Source organism: Chionomys nivalis, chromosome 22 (genome assembly GCF_950005125.1).
Source record: "Chionomys nivalis chromosome 22, mChiNiv1.1, whole genome shotgun sequence".
Taxonomy (NCBI): Eukaryota; Metazoa; Chordata; class Mammalia; order Rodentia; family Cricetidae; genus Chionomys; species Chionomys nivalis.
Genome location: NC_080107.1, coordinates 44,559,262 through 44,582,006, shown reverse-complemented (window position 1 = coordinate 44,582,006; position 22,745 = coordinate 44,559,262). Strand labels below are relative to the sequence as shown.

Here is a 22,745-nt window from a genome sequence, read left to right as displayed (position 1 = left end):
TGTGTGAGCCATTCCCCTTTTCAGTTTCTTCTAGGCAATCAGTTTTCAGGCTATTTTCTTTTTTTTTTTTTTTTTTTGGTTTTTCGAGACAGGGTTTCTCTGTGGTTTTGGAGCCTGTCCTGGAACTAGCTCTTGTAGACCAGGCTGGTCTCGAACTCATAGAGATCCGCCTGCCTCTGCCTCCCAAGTGCTGGGATTAAAGGCGTGCGCCACCACCGCCCGGCCAGGCTATTTTCTTAATTCAGAATTTTCCAGAACCACTCTGTTCAATTTAGTTTGGGTCTGGATCATTGAAAAAAAAAAAAAAAGACAAAACTGGTTGGGTTAAGGTTTGAAGTCTTGAGTGATTTCACCTATAGTTTAATCCGGTTACATCAACTTTTCAATCATTTTTTTTTCCTTTTCCGCTTTTCTCTCTCTCAGAGCTGGGGTTTAATCCTAGGGTCTTTATTAATGGCTAGGCAAGTTTTTTTTTTCTTTTTTTAAAATCATTGAGGCATAACCCCAGCTCCTTTTTTGTTTTGTTTTGCAACATAGTCTCCTCAAACAGTCCTGGGACCTCACAGATCCTCCTGCTTCCCAAATCCTGAGATTAAAAGCATGTGTCAGCATGCTCTTCCCCTTTAAATCCTTTTTAAAACATGCAGGAAGAGGACCTCTGGAACACACACCCTGTCTCAAAAAAGAAGAGAAAGAAAATGACTATGGGAAGAAGGAGGCCCTGCACCTTCCTCCTAGGCCAGCTCAAGGGCCTGTTTCTTTCCTACAGAACTTGATGGGATGAGCGCTCCTCTGCTAGCAGAGCCTAGTTAACTCGCTTCCAGGTATAGGAATACGGTCCCGGAATCTCAGATGATCGGGTTGCAGAGGAAATGGCAAGGCTGGGGCAGCTCCTGGACAACAAATTTTGTTCCTAGGAACTTGCTAGTTGACTGTGTGAACTAAATACATGGAAGAAAAGAGAAGAATGACTTAGATACAAGGTAGGAGAGCCTGATCGTGTGCTATCCTAGAAGTTTTTTTTTTTTTAAACTTGTTATGCGGCCCCAGGTGACTCTGAATTCATGACTCCCCTCTATCAGCCTCCTAAATGCTAGATTATAGTGTGTGCCATTGTGACCACTGCTGAACAGGTCATTATCCAGTGGGCTGCCCTTGGAGCATATACAAGGTACCAACAATGGGTATATCTCATGATGCCCATACAGCCAAGGGCATCGTCATCTTACTTCAAGAGAGGACACAGGCACAGCTTTGACAGGATCAGGGTCTATAGAGGTGGCCTCCTCTACCCAGGCCCAAAGTTCAACCCAGCCACAGTGTTTGCCAGGAAAGAAGACAGTGCAGCATGGCCATGTGATGCCTTTGGTGGGACACAAAGCCACTGCAGTGGAAGCTGCCATACCTTTTCTGTCTGTCTCAGTAGCATGGACCAGCAAGATGTCTCCTGAACCTCCACGAACATCTGGCCCATCATCACCCTGGAGTAAAGAGAGCATGAGGCAAGGCTGAGATGACAAACACAACATGCGTCAGAGGCCCTGGGTCCCTTCTTTCTGTTCTTCTCAGCTCAGCAGCAACAGGCAACATTGTGTGTACCCCTGTTGCCATGGACTTAGAAGACAGACTTTGGTTAGAACTCTTGAAGGAGACCAGCATCGAGGAAGCTGTCCAGATGCTAAGGGTACCAGGGCACATCACCTTCCAGAGGACATGTGGGGCCAGGGCACTATGGTTTCAACCTCACTTCTACCTCCTAGCTAAAAGGTGAAATTTCAAAGAAGAGAGGCAGCCCCTTAGCCTGGGAGACAGGAAGCCACCTTGTGGCTTAGGCCCTCTCCCAGGAAGAAGGAAGTAGGGTTCATCTGTGGGGCTGTGCCCCACAGACTGTTCTGAGAAGGACTTCACGAGAGGAGCTCATCAAAACAGTAAGACTGCTCATGACATCAGATGTGTCGAGGGTCACCAAACCCAGCCTGCCAGTGGGAGACCAACTCAATTTCCACAGACAAACAAGCTTTAATCCGCTCTAGTGACAGAGCTGTAGGTGGGGTTGGGAGTTCAATCACTGTGATTCCAAGGGAGACAGAGCCAATATCCCATCTGTACATCCCATGAATGCCTAACTTTGCTGTTCCCACCTGGACTCCGAGTTCTGAGTGTTTTGGGTTTCCCACCTGGGACAAGGTTACCTATGTTAATGACCTGATTTTCCAGAAGGAATTGAGCTCTTCTTTCTGCAGAGGCTTTGCTTGGACCCTGCTAACCCTAACATAACCCTGATGGCTCGAGTGCTGACGTCTTCCTGTGTTGCTAGGAAGTCACTGAGGCTTGCCCAGGAACATGCACAGGGTAGCACCTGTTCTGAGATGTCCCATGAAACCCTGAGTTTCTAGAACAGTACAGAGAAGAGACAAGGTTCTTGGGTCAGCTTCTTCCTCTTTCATGAAATGTCTGGGTGTTGTTCTTGTCAATAGGGTTCCTCAGAGTCCAGAGCTCAGAGTCCAGAGGAGGGGGAGGGGCCATGCTATCAACAGCATATACATGCCTCATTGCTGGCTATACTGAGCACTGCTGGTGGTTTCCTGTGCACTGACCTCAGAAGTACCTGCATGAGGCTCAGAGAGGCTTTGCAAGGCCCAAGTTCACTTTTGGGAAATAGCAAGAAAGGGACAGTGAACTTCCCCCCTAGAACCCATTTTAGCTGGGAGCTCAGGTCTCCCTGCTGGGCACCCAAGGCCACATTTCTTTCCCCTCCCCTCCCTCTTGCTTGATGGCTATAAGATCCAGTCCTAGAGAATCCTTACCTCTTGCTTAAGTGTCAGCCTGGCCATAATTTCATTGTGGTCAATGAGGGTCAGTTCGTCCACTTCCTCCTCTGACTGGCCTGACTCCAGAGCATCCAGTGACTTTGGGGACCTGGGAGGAGAAGTGGCTGGTGCTCAAAAGTGTCAGACATGGCCAGGTTCCCCAGTTCCTGGACACCTGTCGGTGACACCTGCAGGTCGAGGCAATCCAGGCAATGGTTAATCTTTATTTATTTCCCCCTACTCTGTGATGCTTAATCTTATTATTATTATTTGGTTTTTCTAGACAGGATTTCTCTGTGAAACACCTTTGGCTGTCCTGGTACTCACTTTGTAGACCAGGCAGGCATCGAACTCACAGAGATCCACCCACCTCTGCGGCCTGAGTGCTGGGATTAAAAGTGTGTGGCACCCCGCCCGGCATGATGATTAATCTTAACTGTCGACTTAATGAGACCTAGAGGAGTCAGGCCTCTGTGCATGCCTGAATAGGCTAGGTGAGGTGGAAGACCCAGTTACTGAGTGGCGCCGGTGGTGGTGGTGGTCGTGGTCCTGGACCGTCTGAAACAGAGCTGAGCACCAGCACTCTGCTTCTTGACAGTGGGCACGGTGTGATCAGCTGCCTCGAGCTCCTGCTGCTCTGACTTTCCCATCACTCCAGATGGCAGTGCCAAACTCTGAGCCAGAACCGAAGACACCTGCCCATGCATAGGCCAGGGTGTAAGAGCTGCTCGTGGACAAGCCCTGAATGGAGTGGCGGGCAGAGCCAGGGTGACAACTGGGCTCCTGGCTCTGCCTAGGGACACGTCTGTTCTCTGCAAGTCTCTTCTGCGAATGGAAAGAGCTAGGCCATGAGTGCAAATGCTCTTCTGAGCTCTCTTGTAATGGTTTTAGCTCTCCAGCTCCACCACATTCACACAGGGCAGCCCTTGAAGGGAAGTGCAGTAAGAGGGCTGCAGGAAGCGCACCCCATGTTCCTCCATGCCAGCCCAAGCCCTTTCACAGGGCCCAACTCTGCAGACCTTCGGCTTAACCAGAAGAAAATGCCATAACCCAGCAGATGTGGCCCCATAGCACCGAGTGTTCGACTTCACAAGAGATGGCCTTTAAAATAGGTAGCCATGGCGCTGGAGCAAGAGAAGGCCTTGTGCTGACAGTGACTGAAAGCACTGAACAGCATCTGGTCAAAGGAAGAGGAGACGAGATTTCTCCAGTGTGGGCAGCTAAAGGCCAGATCCAGCAAGACATTAGCCAGCTTGGGGTTGTCACAGGGCATGACCCCCCCATCCCCCAAAACACCAATTACATCTTAATTTATCTTGTGTGGACACTCATGACAGAGGACAGTGTGTGAAAATCAGTTTCTCCTTCCAGGAGTGGATCGCAGCGACCCGCCTTGGCAGCAGTGCCCTCACCCACTGAGTTCCTCACTTGGCACTCAGGGCACATTTTCTCTGCAGCTCAGCTGCAAGAATCTGTGTCTCAGTAGGAGCGTGCATGGCTAGGGCTTGAGGAGTGTCATGCTTGCTGCCGCCTTAGAAGGTCAGAGTGGTGTCTCTGCAAGGCAGACATCTCAGGAGCTCATCTTTCTGTCCACTCCACCATCAGAAGTCTGCTGAGAGTCCTCCCTCAGGAGGTGATTAACCTAAACATCTGAACTCTGAACATGACATGGGGCTCCAGTGAAGCAAGTGACAGAATCCACACGCTGCTTTTGCTTAGCACACACAAGCCTTTCTGACCAAGTGGTAGGAAAATCTAGCACTGCTTCCAACACCTGGGGGAGACTCATGTAAGACAGTGAGACCCCAAGAGTGGCCAGGATGCAGGTGGCTCTGCCCACAAGCCTGTCCAAACTGCTTGCAGGTCTTTGCTTCTTTCCCCCACCTTTAAAAACAACCCTCAACCCTCCTAGTGCTAGGCCTACACTGAGGCCTACCACCTTTAAGTGGGCAGGGCTTTGCCGTGCTGAATCAACGGGGCCTCAGGTGACTCCAGGGAAGGCAAGCCTGACGACTGGTACCTTTCCTAAGGAAGGGACATCAACATCAAGCAGCAGGGTGCTGGCTGGCAGCTCCTTCAGACTGCACTAAGTGGTTCCAGAGAACCAGCTACCCTTCTGCAAGCCACTACTAAGAAGCAATGACGAGAAGAAGGTATCTAAAGGCACTGCAAGGCTTGGGTCATAAAAACAGAAACCACCTCAGATACTCAGGCTGGTGCTGCACTCAGCTACAGCACTCGTCTAGCATGCGCGAGGCCTTAGGTTCACTCTGGGGTAGAGGTTGGGGGAGGGCGAGGGAGAGACTGATAAGATTTCTGGGTTTGCTCTCCAGGTAACATAAGGACCTTTTCTGTCTCAGGGGCGACAATGACACTATGACCATATTTCCACCTGTCAGGAGAAGGGCATGGGTCACAATACCTATAGCCTGCTTTCAGAATGCTTAGTGACACAAGACAAGTTTGTGGGTGGGAAGGTCTTTTACACTTCCTATGTGACCTCGAGCTGAAGAAACCAAAATCAAGGAAGGTGGGGTTGGGGTCCCAGAGAGGGTATGGGACAGCAGACAGCACAGGTGTGAGCACGCAGGCAGGCTGGCCGCTGCAAAGGCCTTTGAAGGTGGGCTATTAGTCATCTTTGTTTCCTCATAGTTTCCACCCCCGACATAGACTGTGTTGAGAATCAGAAAAATAAAGACCCTCAACACAAACACAGGTGGCCTCACTGAGCAGACACTGCTCTTGGGGCCTGGATGCCCCCTGCTCACGTCTTACCTCTCCCCATTTTCTCTGCTGTCCTTCCCAGACACACTATTGACCAAGGGATCTCTGGGATTTCCGTCCTTCCCAGACAGTGGTTCCTGCAAAGAGAAGGAATGGTGGGGTTTGGACAGACGGCCCCTGCTGGGGTGGCCTGTCTCTCAGCACTTCTGCCTGCAAGAGTGGCCTAGCGCAAGTGCCTAAGGAGGAGCTGGAGGTGGGAACAGGTTAATCATGAATGGGGTTAATTACCAGAAACACAAGCCCTCTGGAGACCAAAACCTGCCTTTGGTGGGTGTGGAGGTGCCAGTCCTTTCAACATCTCTCACTTGTCAACCTGGGCACAGACACCTTACCCACCTCCTGAAGCAAGTCCCAGGAACTCCTTGGGCACAGGTGGTGCTGGACTGAGTGCTCTACACCCTTCTCCCCTATGGAAACTAGAAACTGGCCACAAGGAAGTCAAGGGCCTGCTGAGGGACACTACACAGCTGGTAAACGGTAGGCAGCAGACTTGAACCCTTTGGGGTTGTCTGTTTCCAAGCGTATATCCTTCACTGCACTCAAACTCCCCTGACTCCCTACAGGGTCTTCAGGGTCACGATCCTTAACCAGTGAGTTTCAAAGAGTCAAGTTGCTCAAACACACAAATATGAGCTGCCTTGAGGAGACTGCCTCCATACCCAATGGCATTACAGCTCCAGTGTCCCTGAGCGGTTGTGGAGTGGAGGTGAAGAGAGGCCTCGTGAACCAGGGAGAGCACAGCACAGTGGGGCTGGTACTGCAGGGATCCACTGGCAGAGGAAGGGCCATGGGGATTGGGCACAGACTCCCTCAAGTATACTCTAAGGTGGTTAAGGGGGGGATGGTGGTAGCTACCGTGGCAGGGAATCACGGCATGACTACCAGAGGATGGGCATGGTATTCAGGCTGGGCTTGCCAGTGCTGTAATGCCTGGTGGAGGTCTAGTCCTTGAAGGCCTGACCTAATCCTCTAGAGGAACTTCTCATTCATTCTCCTGGGCTCAGTGACTTGAAGCATCTCAATTTGCCCATTTTGCTGAAGCCAAACTTGCAAAGCCTCCTGCTTCAAAGAAGCCTTGCACCTTAAGGCCATAGCTGGGCAGCAGCACAACATAGGCATGGACCTCAAGGATTCTGCTCTCAGGAAGGACAAGCATGGATCTCCATCACTTGCCCTGCTTCTTTGGGAGTAGCTGAGGGTAGTGAGGCATGCTGGGAGGAACTGAAGGGCAGGAGTAAAAGTATCTCTTGGAAGAGGGAAAGCAGTACTAGAGGGATGATGGGAAGAAATTCCAAAGAGCAGCAGGGGCTATGGCCAGAGTCTACACCAGTGGCTTCTGGAGACTTCTAGAAGACTCATCCAGCCAGGCTCTGACAAGTGCTGTACTCACTGAAGCAGAAGCAGGGCAGACCTCTCCCTGGAAGCCATATGCTCTTCCATAGGATGGGCTGGCTTCCAGTGAGATTATGGAGGCTCAGCCAATAGAAGCAGCTGCAAGGAAAGCGACCTCGAGGGGGGCAGTTGCTGGCCCATGCACAAGGCCACCCCCTGAGGTTACTTACTCCTCGAGAGGGAGCCAGCTCCTTGCTGGTCTGGCCAGGGGAGTACAAACTGACATAGTCACCCCCACCAACTTCCTCGCTGCTGGCATTTTCGCTCTAGGGGGAGACAGGGGAAAAGGGAAGACAATGGGCTAGGCCCTCTGGTCAGCCCCCACAGCTTAGAGAGGACAGCTGCAGGCCAATTAGGAAGAGAAAAAGGCCCGAGAGCCACCTCAGTTTTCCCTGGGAAGTGTTTCCCCAGGGCAGAGGACAAAGCTGCTCTCACTACCTCCTGACCCTGTGGCAGCCAGGCCCCAGTCTCCTGCTGGATCTCCCCCCAAGTGTTCAGAGCCACTCTGGAAACTCTCCACTTGTGGCAGGCTCTGCGAGGGGTGGGGGGGGTCCCTAGCCTGTAGCAGGGCCTGTAGGGGTTCTCAGTACAGTGGGCAAGAAGCAACATACTTGACAACTCTAGTTACTGGAAATGTCCCCACCTGTAAAACCCTCTGCCCCTCTACCGGTGAAGTACAGGGGCCCTGGCATGGGCCCCACAGGTAACCTTATCTCTGTCTCTTCTACTCCACAAGTCTAGACCTCTCTACAGACACATATCAGAAAGCTTGTAGTGTTTTCTTTTTGATCCTGTGACAACTTACTGTTCTAAATGGTCACTAGCCCAATTCCTAGCATGCTGGGAATTCTATATAAAAGATTTGGTTTCTGCTCTGGGAACAGGTGGACCACTACTAGTCTTTGAGGACCCCAATCTGGTCATGCTTCTAGGAGGCTCACACCAGCAGCTGACTGGGCTGGAGGAGGGAGGACAGGCCCTCTGTGAGCAGCAGCATCATTTTTCTAAACCCTGTAGTAGACCTGCGTGCAGATGTGCACAGATGTGTATGTGCTGAGTTCTCACCGAGTCAGTGAAAGAGGTTTCGGAAGGAAGGCGGACAGGGTTCCCATGAAAGCTGCTGTCCTGAGAAGACGAGAGAGGCCCGTCCACGGTGCTGGGAGGCGGACTGCTTACGGTGGGCACCGCTAAGTCCGAGCTCTGGGACGCGTGGACAGGTGGGAAATGTGGAGAGGAAGAGGAGGTAGGCGGAAGGAAAGGTTGGACGGAGGCTTGGTGGTGAGGCATGAAGTCCTGGGAATAAGACCTAAACACAGATTTGTACTACAGAACCCAGGCAGCAAACACACACAACAAGAATGTGGGAAGGAGAAAACAGACAAGAGAAAAGGTGGTTAGGTTAGCTGTGGTTCCGCACTAATGAGCTGTCCTTTCTGTCCTAATTAGGGGCTGTTGGCCATGCCAGACAGACCCCCTTACAGACTCGCATGCCTACAGTGCCTTCAGAAAGAGGCCTTCAGGCTGGACGCCGACCAGCACTCTGAACAGCAGGATGTGGGCAGGGGATCCCTGGTGTCCAATGACAGGACATCCTCCTCACCATGCTGATGACCACATGTGTCTTGAGGTGGAAACGGAAGCTCTACCACTCCACCTCTCAGACTCCCAGGGTTAAACTCTAAGTCACAGGCATTTATTCATTTGGAATCTTTTGGATGCCTCTCTAGCTTATCCCTTAAAAGGCAACTGTAACATCTTTTAAATATTGTGATAAACCTCCCCTCTTTTTTCAAGATAAGGTTTCTGTGTGGCCTCGGCTGTCCTGGAACCCTCTCCGTAGATCACGCTGGCCTCAAACACAGAGATCCACCTGCCTCTGCCTTCTGAGTGCTGGGATTAAAAGTGTGCACCACCACTGCTCAGCTATCTCAGGCCCCTTTGGAAGAGGGCACGTGCCTCAAAAGGGACTGGAGGAGCTGCACCACACAAACACCAACAGTTCCTTGGACCTCATTTTTCTCTTCACTCCTGCTCTTTGTATTTTTCAGCAAATGCCGTGATTTTTACAACCCCTCTGATGTCACCCCAGAGCCACAGGCATGAATGACTCCTCCAACTTCTCATCCAACAGAAAAGTCAGATGCCAGACTGAGAGGTGTCTGCAAGTCTGCACAGCTCCTGAGGCCCAAGGAGCATGCTCCAAGTCCCCAAGCCAAGGAGTGTGCATCGCTGCTAACCACCTCAGTCCCGGGGAGAACAGTGTGAGGAGGGGCGCCTGGCAGTGCTGTCGGCCTCACGTACCAAGCACAGGTGCCGACTTAAACACGTGCGCAGCTTACCCGAGTGCCCTGTGTACTTGCTGTGGTGCATGGTTTTCAGAACCCACCAGGGGAAAGAAGAAGGAAGAAGAAATGAAGCTTTCAACTGAAGGAGATGTTCGGGTTTGAATCTGAAGTGACCAAGAACACTTGGTCTCCAGGTGGTGGCACTGCTCTAGGATGCTGTGGAGCCTAGTGACAGAGCTTGGTCACTGAGGCAGCCTTTGAAGGTGACTACTGGCGCAGGTTTCTGCCTCAGACTCTGATTCAGCTGTGATTCTCAGCAGATCCTCTGACACCACCCACCCTCATACCTTGTCATTTTTCCATTGTGCCAACTTTGCACAAATAAGTTCTTTTTTTTTTTGGTTTTTCGAGACAGGGTTTCTCTGTAGCTTTGGTGCCTGTCCTGGAACTAGCTCTTGTAGACCAGGCTGGCCTCGAACTCCCAGAGATCCGCCTGCCTCTGCCTCCCGAGTGCTGGGATTAAAGGCGTGCGCCACCACTGCCCTGCCACAAATAAGTTCTTGTGTATTAGTCTCTCCATCTTTAAAATGGGGTGAGCTGGTTGTGGTGGCGCACACTAGTAATTTACTAAAGGAGGTGGAGGCAGGAGGATCATGAGTTTGAGGCCAGCCTGGGCTACACATTTATTGGGCTGGTCATGGTGGTGCACACCTTTAATCCCAGCACTCAGGAGGCAGAGGCAGGTGGATCTCTGTAAGTTTCAGGTTAGTCTGGTCGACATAGTGAATTCCAAGACAGACAGTCAGGGTTACATAGAAATCCTGTCTCAAAACAACACCCCCTCCCAAATGGGGTGGACAGGACAACCTTTCTCTCAGAAGACAGTTATGGTCTCATGTCCTACAAGTTCTCAGCATGGCTGGCGCAACAGGCCTATATTCAACACCAGCTGTCTTTTTCTGCCCCCAAGAGGAGAGAAGTCATTCAAATACTAGGGCTGAAGTTCCTCACAGGAGGCAACACATGTTTGCTGGACCAACAGATGCTCAGGAATAGATACCTTATAATTAAACAAAATCTAAAATTACATTTAATTTACTTATTTATGTGTGTATAAGCATGAGCATGCCACAGTGTATATGTGGAGGTCAGAACTGGTTCTTTCCTTCCACCACATGGCTCCAAGGGATGTAACTAGGCCATCAGGCTTGATGACATGTACCTTGACCTGCTGAGCCATCTTTTTTTTTGATGTGTGTGTCTGTGGAGGGGGACAGGTCTCAGTATGTAGTCTTCAATGGCCTGGAAGTCACTCTGCAGACCAGGCTTACTTGAACTCATAGAGCTCTATCTGCCTCTGACTCCTAAGTGTGGGGATTAAAGGTGTGAGTAGCAGCCATGCCTGGCTACTACTGAGCCATCTTGTCAGACCCCTGTATAATTTTCTTTTTGAGACAAGGTCAGGCTATGTAGCTCAGGTTGTAATCTTGTCTCAACTTCCCAAGTGCTGGGACTACAGCTGTGTACCACTACACCCAGATAATGGTTTCATTTATTTATTTTAAATAATTGCATGCTTTTCCTTTCTTTTTTTTCCTATTTACTTTATGTGTATGGTGTTTGCTGCAGAGTCCAGAAGAGGGCATTGGATCCCTATGAGTGGAGCTATGGACATTTGCGAGCTGCCAAGTGGGTACTGGAACTCCAACTCGGCCCTCTGCAAGAGCAACAAGCACTCTTACCTGCTGAGCAGCAAGCACTCTTAACTGCTGGGCCAGCTTTTTTTCTTTTTTTTTTTTTCATTTTTATTTATTTATTTATTTTTGGAGACAGGGTTTGTGTGGCTTTGGAGCCTGTCCTGGAACTCATTCTGTAGACCAGAGAGCTGGGATTAAAGATTTGTGCCACCACTGCTCGGCTCCGTTTTTGTTTTCTGGGAAAGGATCCCTTGATATGTTGTTCAGGCTGGGTTGGAACTTACAATCCTCTACCGTCAACCTCCGAATTAGCTGGGGTGATAGGTATATCACACATTGGCTGATTTTATTAATAATTAAGGTATCTAGCACATTGCCAGGCCCGTGGCAGCAGTCCTGCAGTGAGTAGGGATGGGTCAATAGAAAAGAAGGGGCAGGAGCAGGCTGAGTCTCTAGGACAAAGGGGTCTGGATGTCTCCCTCCTTTTCAGCCCCTGCTCCTAGACTGCTCAGGCATTCCAGTTATGCGGTCATGCTGGGACAAGAGCCAAGCTTGAGAAGTACCTTCCCAAGGGCGGGACGTGCCAGAAAAGCCTCTCCAATCACCGCAAAGCACTGTTGGCCCTGGGCTGCTCTGGGTGGCTCTCTGGATTCCAGAACTGCACTGGGGGGCTGGGCTCAGCATCACACTGTTTCCACAGGCCCTGCTTCTGTCAGGCCCTTCAGGATCATGTTCATCCCTAGCGCTGGCAGAAGGGCACAGATGGCCATCGCACAGTCGCCCGCCCCAGGGCAGCCTGATGTCTATTTTTGGATCTGGGGAGTGCTTGGTTTTGTTTCTGAGATCCCTGTGCAGCAGGAATTTGTATTCATAGCCTGAGAAAGGCTGTTTGGGTTGAGGATTCTAGAACACTCAGGGCTCCTGTATGAAAACAGAGTGGAGGTGCTGGCTCCAGGGTTGGCAGTGCCGCAAGGGGCACTTGAGGGTCTGGGCGGTGATGTTCACCTATGTGTCCTGATCTGCTGAGGGGTTTCCTCCACCGAGCATTGTATGGTGCTGGTGTGGGTGCTGGGCAGGTAACATAAGCCAGGCATGGATGCAGACAGCAAAGCCCTGACTGTCAGGTAAAAAAGATGAAAGCAGCAGTCGCCTCTTCTGAAAAGAAATGCTCATAAGAATACTGATTTTTGTAGTAAAGATGGTGGAGGCTGATGGGAAACCGTCTACGTTTGCTTGTAGTCAATTCATTAAAGGCAGAGCCACCCTATGCTCGTCAAGCTCCAGTGACACTTTCTTTCTATGTTAGTAGTGGCATAAAAAAGTGCCAGGGGATGGAGCCTGTGCTGCCTTGGTGGCCAGGCAGCTAGGGTGTGAGGGGCAGCCAGCAAATCAGTAGTCAGTAGTGAGAGTTGGAGCACAGGCCAGCTCTGATCCAGCATGTATGGCAGCAAGAGAGCTGCAATGATAAAAAACAGACTCACTGTGCTGTTGCAGGTCATCCCTGCATCAAACATGCTCAGGATGGCTAGGTTTTAGATACTCTTAGAAATATGGATATGAGCTGGGAGAGGAGGAGTCCCAGCACTCGGGGAAGCAAAAGCAGGTGGATCTCTGAGTTCAAGGCCAGCATGGTCTATACAGTGAGTTCCAGGACACTCAAGGCTACACAGAGAAACTCTGTATCAAAAAAACAAAATAGATAGATGGAAAGAAAAGGAATACGGATAAGTCACCATACAGCAGCTTTTTAAAAAGACCACTAAACATGGTCACAGGAAGTTGTTTCTTTGATTTGGGAATGTTTCCTTGGACTCTCCCTGGGTGTTGTGCTCAGCAGTGGTCCTGGGCTTAGAGCCCACTGCCTTCAGCAAGGTGGTCAGCAGCATGCAGCACAGACAGCAGCAGAAGGCTAGGTAGGAAGCCAAGCTTCACCTGGGGAGACTGCTACGGCTCCTTGGGAGATGGGATATGATCATGTCCAGGGTGCCAGGCAGGCAGGGTCCTGGGTGACACTGCTTCCCACTCCCTGCTCCCATCATCACATTTACCAAAGCTAACTCGGGGCTATCTTATCCAGAGGTGATTCTCATTTGAGGCTCTTCTGCTAATGACAGGAACTACAGTTTGCAACGACAAATGTCGGGTTACAAAGCTGATGCCAGGAGCCTCTACTCGTCTTTGTCCCTGGCAAAGAGAGGCAGTGACACAAGCACTGACCTCACCACGAAGGGTGACATTAGCATCACACTATGTCCAAATAGTCTCTCCCCATTAAAACAAACTTCCTGGTGCATTTATTTTGAAAAACCATGGCTCAAAAGCTCCTGTGAAAGTCCTGGTTCTGCCACACTGCCTCCCAAACCCAAGTGCCTTTCAGAAAGGTCGGTGTGCTTACTACAGTACAACCTGAACGGCCTCAGCTCTAAGGTTTGATGCTGACTAGAAGGGAGCTCCACTCAGTCCAGCAATTGGGGGAACTATTCTCATGTGCTTGAGGCTTTGGCAACCTCTAACATGCCTTTAGAACTCTCATTAGATCTGGAAGCTACCTTCAGCAATGCTTGACAATACAAACACGCGCACCTCCAAAGTCAGCCAAGAGGCATCTCTGATCAGCTACACTGGGTCTCGGTATTTATTTGGCCAAAAAAATAGCTTATGAATGCCAATTTAACACTGTACTCTCCATGAAGGGGATCTGAGTTCTAACCTTGGCTCGAGCTTGAGACTGCAAGCGGATGATTTAGCTTCTCTGCCTTGGTGTCCCCATCTCCTGAATGGGAAGAACATTTGGTCACAGATCTGTAAGGGAGGTCCTGGACAGGAGGTCAGGCAGTGTGACAAAGGAAGAAAGGCAATATCCACCCATGTGGAACAGTGCCCTCAGGGGTCATATCATCACGTGACCTTCCTGGAAGCTGGACTCTTTGGTATCAGATGAAGCAGGGTGCTACAGCAACATTCTGTGTCCTGGGCTGGTCCCAGAGTCCTGACCTGCCAAAATGTTGGGGCATAGATGACAACAGTAAGCCTAGAACTCTAGCAAAGGGGGGAGGGTGAGGGTGGAATAGTTATGTCAGAAGCACGGCTTGTGAAAGTCCCAGGCAAGGAGCACTGACCTCTGGCTCTATTCTACTCCCTTGTACCCAGCAAGGTGAGGCAGCTTGGTCCTGCCCTCCCTTTTCTTTCTTTTTTTTTTTTGGTTTTTCGAGACAGGGCTTCTCTGTGGCTTTGGAGCCTGTCCTGGAACTAGCTCTTGTAGACCAGGCTGGTCTCGAACTCCCAGAGATCCGCCTGCCTCTGCCTCCCGAGTGCTGGGATTAAAGGCGTGCGCCACCACCGCCCGGCTCTGCCCTCCCTTCTCTGAGCTGGGAATGTATACAGTGGATTCTCTTCAGGTGAGAGAGACATAGGAGGTATGCAGGTCGGCAGGAAGTTGGTCTTTCTAGGAGGCTCTGGGAGGTGCAGAGCAGGGTCTAGTCTGCATGTGCACTTGGCAAATGCTGGCCTGCAGTGGCCTGGGGGTTTCTATAAGGACAGAAAAGCATAAGGTGAGATTATTGCAGGGCCCATGGCTTATTTCAAGGACTGGCTGCAGCCTCAGAAGACCATGTGAGTGTTGGGCCTGGTACTGCAGGGATGGGAACATTTCACCACAGAAGTGGGGCATGGGAGAACAGGGCAGGGTGTGGTAGTGGCAGCAGATGGGAGAGAATGTGCCAGCTCCAGATGAAAGGATCTGCAGTCCTGAAGGACCTGGGGGCTGTGTGGATGATGAACATGGGCACACATGGTGTTTGTAAAGCTACTCACAGAACAGAGGAGAAGAAGTGGTCAGGTGAGACAGGAGTGAACATTCATTCACTCACTACCTGCTACAGACTGGCCTCAGGGAACTCAGAGCCTAGTGGAAGACACAAGTCTGCACGAAAACAGACTCTGGGACATCAGATCTGGGCTTGTAGACTATATTGTATTGCTGAACTCCATTCAGCGAGTCAGGGGGTCTATGCAGTGGCTTTCCACTGAGCAGGTTTCCCCACAAGGGGAAACCCCCTATTGGTAATAATGCCAGGAACTTTTCATGAAAACCCATGAAGCCAGGCCCAGGGAACAAACCAGGAGGGAAAATGGCTCTGAACAACATCTCTTTGCCCCTGGGCTACTGGGTTCCACCCCCACATCCCTCCCTCTCCTGTGTCAGTGATTTAGCTTTGCTTAGGGCAGGAAGTCAGTAAAGACAAGATGAGGTAGGACAAGCAAGGGTGGCTTGTGATATGCAAAGCAGTTTGAGCCTGTCTTGTGCCCCATCATGGACAGTACCCTTTCCTGCCCACCCTTATTCTCCTATTCTTTCTCTTTCATCTCCCTCCTTCCTGTTTGGTGTTTAGACCAGGTGGTGTGCCCATGGTGTCTGGGATGGCTTTTGGGTGAATTCTCAGGAACAGCTCACAGTCAGGAGAGACATAGGAACAGTGGTGGAGTTGTAAGAAGCCAGTCCTACATCTCAGGAGGTGGCTCTGGCTTTATCTATGATAACACACAAGCCAAGTGTTTCTATGAGGCCTGGGTCTTCAGCAAAGGAAACGTGTGAAGCCCCAAAATCTGGATCCAACTGCTTGGAGAAGGAACTGTCTAAGTCCAGAATGGGATAGCAGCTGCTTTAAAGCCCTTTTCAAAACACTGGGGTCCATGATGACATGCACTTAGCTTTTGGGGGGATCGGGTAGTTTCAGGGGTGTCAAGATAGGGTTTCTCTGTGTACCCCTGGCTGTCCTAGAACTCAGATATCCGCCTGCCACTGCCTCCTGAGTGCTGGGATTAGAGATATGAGACACTACTGCCTGGCTACACTTAGCTTTTTTTATCCCAAAGGTTTTTGTTTTAATCATAAGCATCATTATGGACATTTAAACATAAGCTCTCATAAGCTAATGGAACCACCTAGCTATTTTACTTATTCAGAACTAGATGGAAAAGAAACCTGTCAACAGAGTCTAGCATCCCAATAGGTGTCTTGGTGATGGTAAGATCTAGAATGAATGCTAGTAAAGAAAGGGGCACAAGGCAATCTGGGAGAAGGGAGAGGTGACTGATTCCTTACAACCTGCTCCACAGTATACAGAGGGTCACCAAGAGTCTCAAAGCTGTCACTACGGATCAAGGGCATACTGCTCAGGACAGAGAGGAGCCATGCAAAGGGGAGGGCTGGGACTCAGGTGTGGGGAGGGCTGGGAGGAAGGTGGCTATTTCCATAGCTAGGCTACAATGAGGACACACCAAGCAGCTCCCAGGTAAGCAGAACTTGCAAAGCCATGGAGGAGAGACTGGGACAGGAAGAAGGGCCTGGAACCAAATCTGAAGTCTTTGTTTTTGTTTTTTTGAGACAGGGTTTCTCTGTATCTTTGGAGCCTATCCTGAAACTAGCTCTTGTAGACCAGGCTGGCCTTGAACTCACAGAGATCCCCCTGCCTCTGTCTCCCAAATGCTGGGATTAAAGACGTGCACCACCACCGCCCGGCTCCAAATCTGAAGTCTTAGGGAGCTTGGTAGCTTGGGAAAGGCAGGGAGGCTACCTCTCAAACACATGTACACAGCAGGCCCACGGTGAGATGAGGCCACGGGTACGAGGACAGGCAGCCGCCTAGCCTCGGCAAAGGCTTCCTGGCTTCCCACACTTCTTGCTTTAGTCTCCTCCTCACTTCTTTCAGCACCTTTGCTGCCAAGCAGGTTTTAATGACCCTGAAGATATACAATTTTCTTGGCTGTTGTCCAAGTCTTTGGGAGTGATGCCCACATCAGCAGGAAAGCATAGGAGGCTGTGTGCTGGAAGCTAACACTGTGTCTAGTAGCTGAGGCTGCAGCCCACTTAGGGACCAAATTCCAGGCTCAGCCGACACCAAGGGCCATGCTGAACAAAGGAAGCTGATCCTATGGACACATGGGATAGCTGCGCTGTCATTCTCTAGACCACCCCTGTGAGCACAGTCCCTGTGCTTATGCTCCAGACGGGCTTCCTGGCCACCATCCCTGAAGCAAGGCCCTGGGTTTGCAACATGTTCGACTTCTTTCCTTGTCATTTGTCTCTCAGACACCAACTGTCCTTTTATGCTAACCAACTTCTTTCTCGCCCCACGTCTTTTTACTGTGACTCCTGATGTCTTTGTTTGATTTCACCTTGGCTTAGCCTAGTCTCTCTTAGCATATCTGACTGTCCTTACTGAACCATGAGCCCCTCTCAGGCATGAGGACACCCTTCTTGTAGCTAGCCCACACTTGCTCTCATCACAGTGTGGAACCTCATGTCTAGGCTCATCTTAGAATCAACCAGAGACTATGTGAAGGCCTGGCATGACACTAAATCACTTCCCTGGGTTCTACCTATCAAGTGACACACACTCCAAGCATTTAAACCATTACTCATGGTTTCTTTTATTGAAATAATGCATCCTTTTAGTGTGGCCCCTTGGACTCTTTCCTGGAGCTGGAGCTAAGAATACAGAGTCACAAATGCAAAATGCCTCAACATTCCACAACAGTGACACACTCAGACCCAGACCTAAGAAAATGCCCTTGAATGTTCTGCAGTTCTGTAGCAAACAGTTCACCTACAGTCCTCTACTAACAGCTCAAAAGGGATAAGTAGAAACTAGTTGTGTGTGAGTGTGTGTGTGTGTGTGTAACAGTCAAGGAAGGGCTAGGGTTGTCTAAAACCAAATTTTGAAAGCTCGGTGGAGGGAGCTTGCTAGAGGTGCCTTTTGAGAAACCAGGCTACCCATGTGGTAGGGCAGAGGTAACTCACCCTGTCCTATATACCCAGTACTGCTGAGCACTATGAGAAGGAAGTCTCTGGGCATTGAATTGCAAACCCTAGACAAAGGTGGACACCAGACAAAAACAACTTGGAACCTGGGCAAGTTCTACTGTCACCTATCCAAACCTTTCAGGGAGGAAATGAGAGGTGGGTACCACTTTACTCCTGAGCACAGGGTGAGAAGCAGGACAAGACTGGAGCCTGGAACTCGAGGGCAGTGATACAGCTTCTAAGCTTCCCATGTACATGGAGTGCTTCCTGTGATCTGATATGGTTCTCTCGATCACACTTTGACTCCTGAGAAGACTGAGGCCCAGAAAGAAGTCAATACTTGAGCACAAGCTGTTTCTAGGGAAGTGAGCTTGGCTCCACCCTTCCCTTTGAGCCTTGTGGAAAAGATCACGGGAGGAGAGAGGGCTGCTTCGGCTCTGCAGCAGATGCAGACTCCAGGAGGTTAGGTCTCTTTGTGTGTTACCATGGAGCTGTCTACAGATTGGTCTAGTCCTCTCCACACTGGCCTGTGTCAAGGTGTCAGGCAGGACCTCCCTTCAGGAGCAGGGTCTCCTTGTCTCCAACAAGTGACCCCATTGAGTGCTGCCATGTGGTGACCCTGAGCCTGTTCTGAGCTTTGGCCACAGGGTGCCTGATGCTTTTCCACTTTTTTCCTTGGAACTCTGCCAGCCGCTACAAGAACAAGCCTAGACCAGTCCAGCAGTAGTGACAAGCTAGCCCGACAGTCCCAGTCTAGGTCCCAAGGATGTCTGCCTGGGCAGATTAGCACACCACCTTCCTACGCGAACCTTGGGCAAAGACACAGGACTCTGGCTGTTTACATAGCACGAGGTAAGCAGGGGCACCCAACAACCATTGCTCTTGCACCCAATTGCCTGCTCTCTGTGTGAGGATTACTCCCCCTTAAACACTGCCTCAGGAAAACCAGAACACAAAAGCAGAAATGGCTGCGCTCTGTGTCACTGCCAAGCTCCAGACAGGACAGTCCACACCTCCACTCCCATACCACCCTCAACTACAGTCCCCAAGGCCCAGGGAATCAAGTATTCAGATTCTCTCCTGTGGACAGGCAGGGGTCTGTAGAAGGACAGGACTGATAATGGGAACATCACTGTCCGGGAGGCTTCAGGCATTAACTGTACAAGTTTCCAAGCGAAGAAGAACAGGGAGGGAATGACTCACCGAGGGCACAGGCAAGCTGCCGTGCCGGCTGAGAAAGGAGTTAGACACGGACACACTGAGGCCCTGAGTGGCACTGCCGTCCTCGGGGGTGAAGGCCACTTTAGTTTGCTGGACACAGTAGGAGACAGAGAAGGAAGAAGCAGCATAGGAGGCCTGCTGGGCAGAGGGTGGAAGAGAAGGCAGGGAGGAGGAGAAAGCAGAGAATGGTCAGCATAGGCAGTGTAGCTGTGGGGTCTAATATGCTGAGGGGAGTCCTGACTCTGCCAAAGGCTGCCGAAGGAGATTCTAGTATCAGCTTTCAGAAGACTGCAGAGGACAAGTGGGCTGAGGCCACACAGACTTGGGCTGACCCAGCACCCTGAACTCTTTAGAGTGGAGTAGATCTGCATGGTCATTTTGGCCTCAGAGCTCAGAGAGAGTCAGTCCACGTCAGTCTACCTGTGCTTTAATCTGGAGCCCATCAGAGACCACCTGCTGCTGGTCTGGGGATGTTCTTTCTTTTTTGTCTTTTTGAGACAGGGTTTCTCTGTGTAATAGTCCTGACTGTCCTGGAACCAGTTGTGTAGACCAGGTTGGTCTTGAACTCACAGAGATCTGCCTGCCTCTGCCTCCCGCATGCTGGGATTAAAGGTGTGCGCCACCACCATCCAGCTTGGGCATTTCTTAAAGAGCTAGGTGGAAATTGTGGTGAACTCTTGCACCTTCTGTGTACATTTAGGGGGAGGACTAAATGAAGTTCCATGCACACAGCACTGCAAGTGCTGTCTACTGCTGTAAGTGTAATTGCTACCACATCTGTGTGTAAGATGTGCACAGCTCCTGTATGTGTGTGCTGGAGATAGGACAGAACCAGCAACTAGCACAGCCTGTCCTGTGGTAGGCCAGGGCTCACCTGGAGCTGGGCTTTGACTTCTAGGTCTTTGGATAGCTGTGGCCTGGGGATAAGTTCTAGTTCCCAGCCTCTCTTTGGAGATCTCTTGGAGAGATCAGGAACTATGATGAGGGCTGTGTATACCCAACCTGCCTGGGGAGGTCCCTAACTAGCTGATCTCTCCCCACCCCACTGCATGGTAGGACAGCTGGCCTCCTGTTACACCCTTGGAATAGTTCTGTTCTACATGCATGTGAGGAACCTGCCTCTAGCTGTTCGGAGTCTGCGGACTGTCCAGCACAGAGATGCTCAAGGGCAACTCACAGGTCATGGATTGGTCAGCAGTGGTCCCAGGTTCACATTTCTATTCTTATAAAGAAGATCTGGGAAAGAACTGCAGAGTGGTGTAGTACCATCACAGGGCTAGAACTCCAGGTTCACAGATCCCAGGGTTCAATCTTTCCTCTCTCAGGCCCAGAGCTTCTCAGGAGAAGCAATCCCTGCTGAGTTGCCTGGCTATGGCCTGCAAAGGCTGAACAGCTCAGAAGTCTGAGGCTAAGCCAAGCCCTAGGCACTTACTTCCTCTCACAGAAAAGGGCTTTAGCTTGCCACGCATGTCCCTTCTCTAGCTAGAAACTGGACTGACTGACCAGCAAAGTAGTAAAGCAGCCCACCCAGCTCTGCAATGATTAAGACTTTGGCTCTGCAGAGTTTGGTTGGAACAGTGGCTCTGACCCTGAAGCCCAGTGTGTACTAGCAGCAAGGAGAACAAAGAAGCATTGGCAGGGTCAGTGCTCCGCTGCCCGGGTGAGTATGCACGCCAGGCGGGATCCACCACAGAGGTGTGAAAAGGAGGACACTGCTGGGTTTGCAGCACAAAGTGTCTCTATCTGAAGCCATTCTGCTTCAGTGGAACTTGTTCCCATGGGGCCATCCCTGGCCAGGACCGGGATGGAAGTCACTCTATACAGTTAGGCCCATTATGGAAGTCAAGTCCACAGATGGCTGCATACAGACAGTGCTCTGTGCTTTGACTGAGTCCCTCCTGTCTATGAGGTCTATATTAGAGGCAAAGAAGAAAGGAAAGACACAGAGACTGTCAGTAGAGAAATCAAACATTCCGAGCACAAGTCTGCCCCAGCTACACAGGCTTCTCTGGAGAGGCCCTCTGCCCTCAGAGAAGATGGCAATGTATCTGGGGAGGAATTGGAGGCACCATGTGGGACATAATGACTTGAACACATCTAATGCATGAAAAGCAGGTTCAACCTGGCCCCAGCAGGACCGCTCTGGTTTTGGAAGTTCTGGTCACCAGCAGCAGTGCCAAGGACACAGATGGGGAACTGCTTACCAGCTGCCGCTGCTTGGGGGGCAGAGCGGGTGGGGGGGCCAGCTCCTGCGTGGAGTCGCTGCCGCAGAAGGAGTCGCTGAAGCCGTAGACCTCCATGAGCATCTTGTTCTTCTGCTGGTAGATGTGCTCACTCTGCGGGGTCTGGTAGAACATGGAGGGCTGTGGCTCTGAGTAGTCTTCGAGCAGCTGCATGTAGGCCAGCACTGTAGACAGAGGGGGCTGCTGTTCTCACCACAGTGAGCCCACAGAGCCCCGCAGAGCCGGGATGCGACTCTGGTGCTACTACAAAGGTGGACATGTGCCATCACCCAGCTGGATGCGCTCACAGAACCCTCCTGTGCATGGCAGACTCTGGGAGTGATGACTGTCAGTTAGGCTCTTCCACTGTAACAGATGTCCCACTCTGCCGGGGGTATCAACATTAGGGAGGTTGTGAATATGGGAAATTTTGTCCTTTCCATTTAGTGCTGTTGTGAGCGGAAACAGCTCTACAAACATAGAGTTCTGTTAAAGTAAGCAAAAGGGGCACTTTGCACTCTCCCCGCAGAGGTGCTGGGGGTTTCCATGCTCAGCAATACCCAAGGCTCTGAAGGGCTGTTCAGCCTCAGCCTGCCCTTGGGGTCATCCTCGGCTGTATTATCTTGTATCAGATAATGAACACACATAAGGCCTGACCCGTGGTAACCTGAAATGATTCTAAGCCTGTTCAGTGATAGGCAGGAATATAAAGGAGCTGTTGTGGGAGACAGTGATGCAGAACAGAATATTTAAAAAATAGATAGAGCCGGGCAGTGGTGGTACACAGCTTCAATCCCAGCACTTATAAGGCAGAGGCAGGCTGGCCTCTGAGTTCAGGGCCAAGTTCCAGGATAGCCAAGGCTACACAGAGAAACCGCGTCTTGAAAAAAACAAAACAAAACAAAACAAACAAAAGAGTAGGATTTACTGCCTTCCCCTTAAGGGCTGCCCTCTAGCAGGGCAGGGGCCATGTTTGGTTTATTTGTAGAATGGGTAAATGAAACATTTTCCAGCAGGCACCTCTAGGGACTTGTTAGCTCAAGGGGCTTCCTCTCTAGCTGAAGGGACACAGGCAGACCAGCAAGAGCAGAGAGGGTGAGAGAGAAAGTGCACAGATACATCTTTTCCACCCCTGCTATTACCATCCTTGTACATGGAGGCTAAGCTGATGTCTCCCAGCAGAGCTGCCTGTCACAACCTGTCTGCCTGGCAATGCTGTCACAGCCTCTCTGCCTCAGCAGGGTGGCAGCCAACAATAACAGGGACCTCATGTGCCTGGGGAGTTGAGAAGCCGGGGAACCAAAGCTCAGCTGTCACACCTCATGCTCTCACCTAGCAGGTGCCTCTCTACACAGCAGGTGCAGGGTCTTCACCCTCAAGTGCAGAGTCAGTGAGTGCTTTGTTTCTGAGTTACATGGGTCCCACTGTAACTAGAGCTAGAGGGTTCTGGGGAAAGGGTCAGAACATTATGCCTAGGGGCTTGAATGTAGGCCTTCCATCTATGTCCTGAACCATCCCTACATACATGG

General features: G+C 50.8%; 1 protein-coding gene across 13 annotated transcripts in view; it reads right to left on the bottom strand.

Annotated features, from left to right (window-relative positions):
- Rapgef1 (Rap guanine nucleotide exchange factor 1) overlaps positions 1-22,745 on the bottom strand; it is a 118,660-nt gene that overhangs the window by 12,070 nt on the left and 83,845 nt on the right. For 4 of the 13 annotated variants that reach the window (XM_057754865.1, XM_057754869.1, XM_057754863.1 and 1 more), the window contains 7 exons: positions 21,199-21,401; positions 18,977-19,132; positions 8,052-8,309; positions 7,157-7,252; positions 5,586-5,671; positions 2,808-2,919; positions 1,406-1,481 (listed from right to left, as the gene is read on the bottom strand). In XM_057754865.1, coding sequence (XP_057610848.1) covers positions 1,406-1,481; positions 2,808-2,919; positions 5,586-5,671; positions 7,157-7,252; positions 8,052-8,309; positions 18,977-19,132; positions 21,199-21,401 — 987 coding nt within the window. The remainder of the gene's footprint in view (positions 1-1,405; positions 1,482-2,807; positions 2,920-5,585; positions 5,672-7,156; positions 7,253-8,051; positions 8,310-18,976; positions 19,133-21,198; positions 21,402-22,745) is intronic. The other 9 variants (XM_057754875.1, XM_057754874.1, XM_057754876.1 and 6 more) reach the window with 5 other exon arrangements.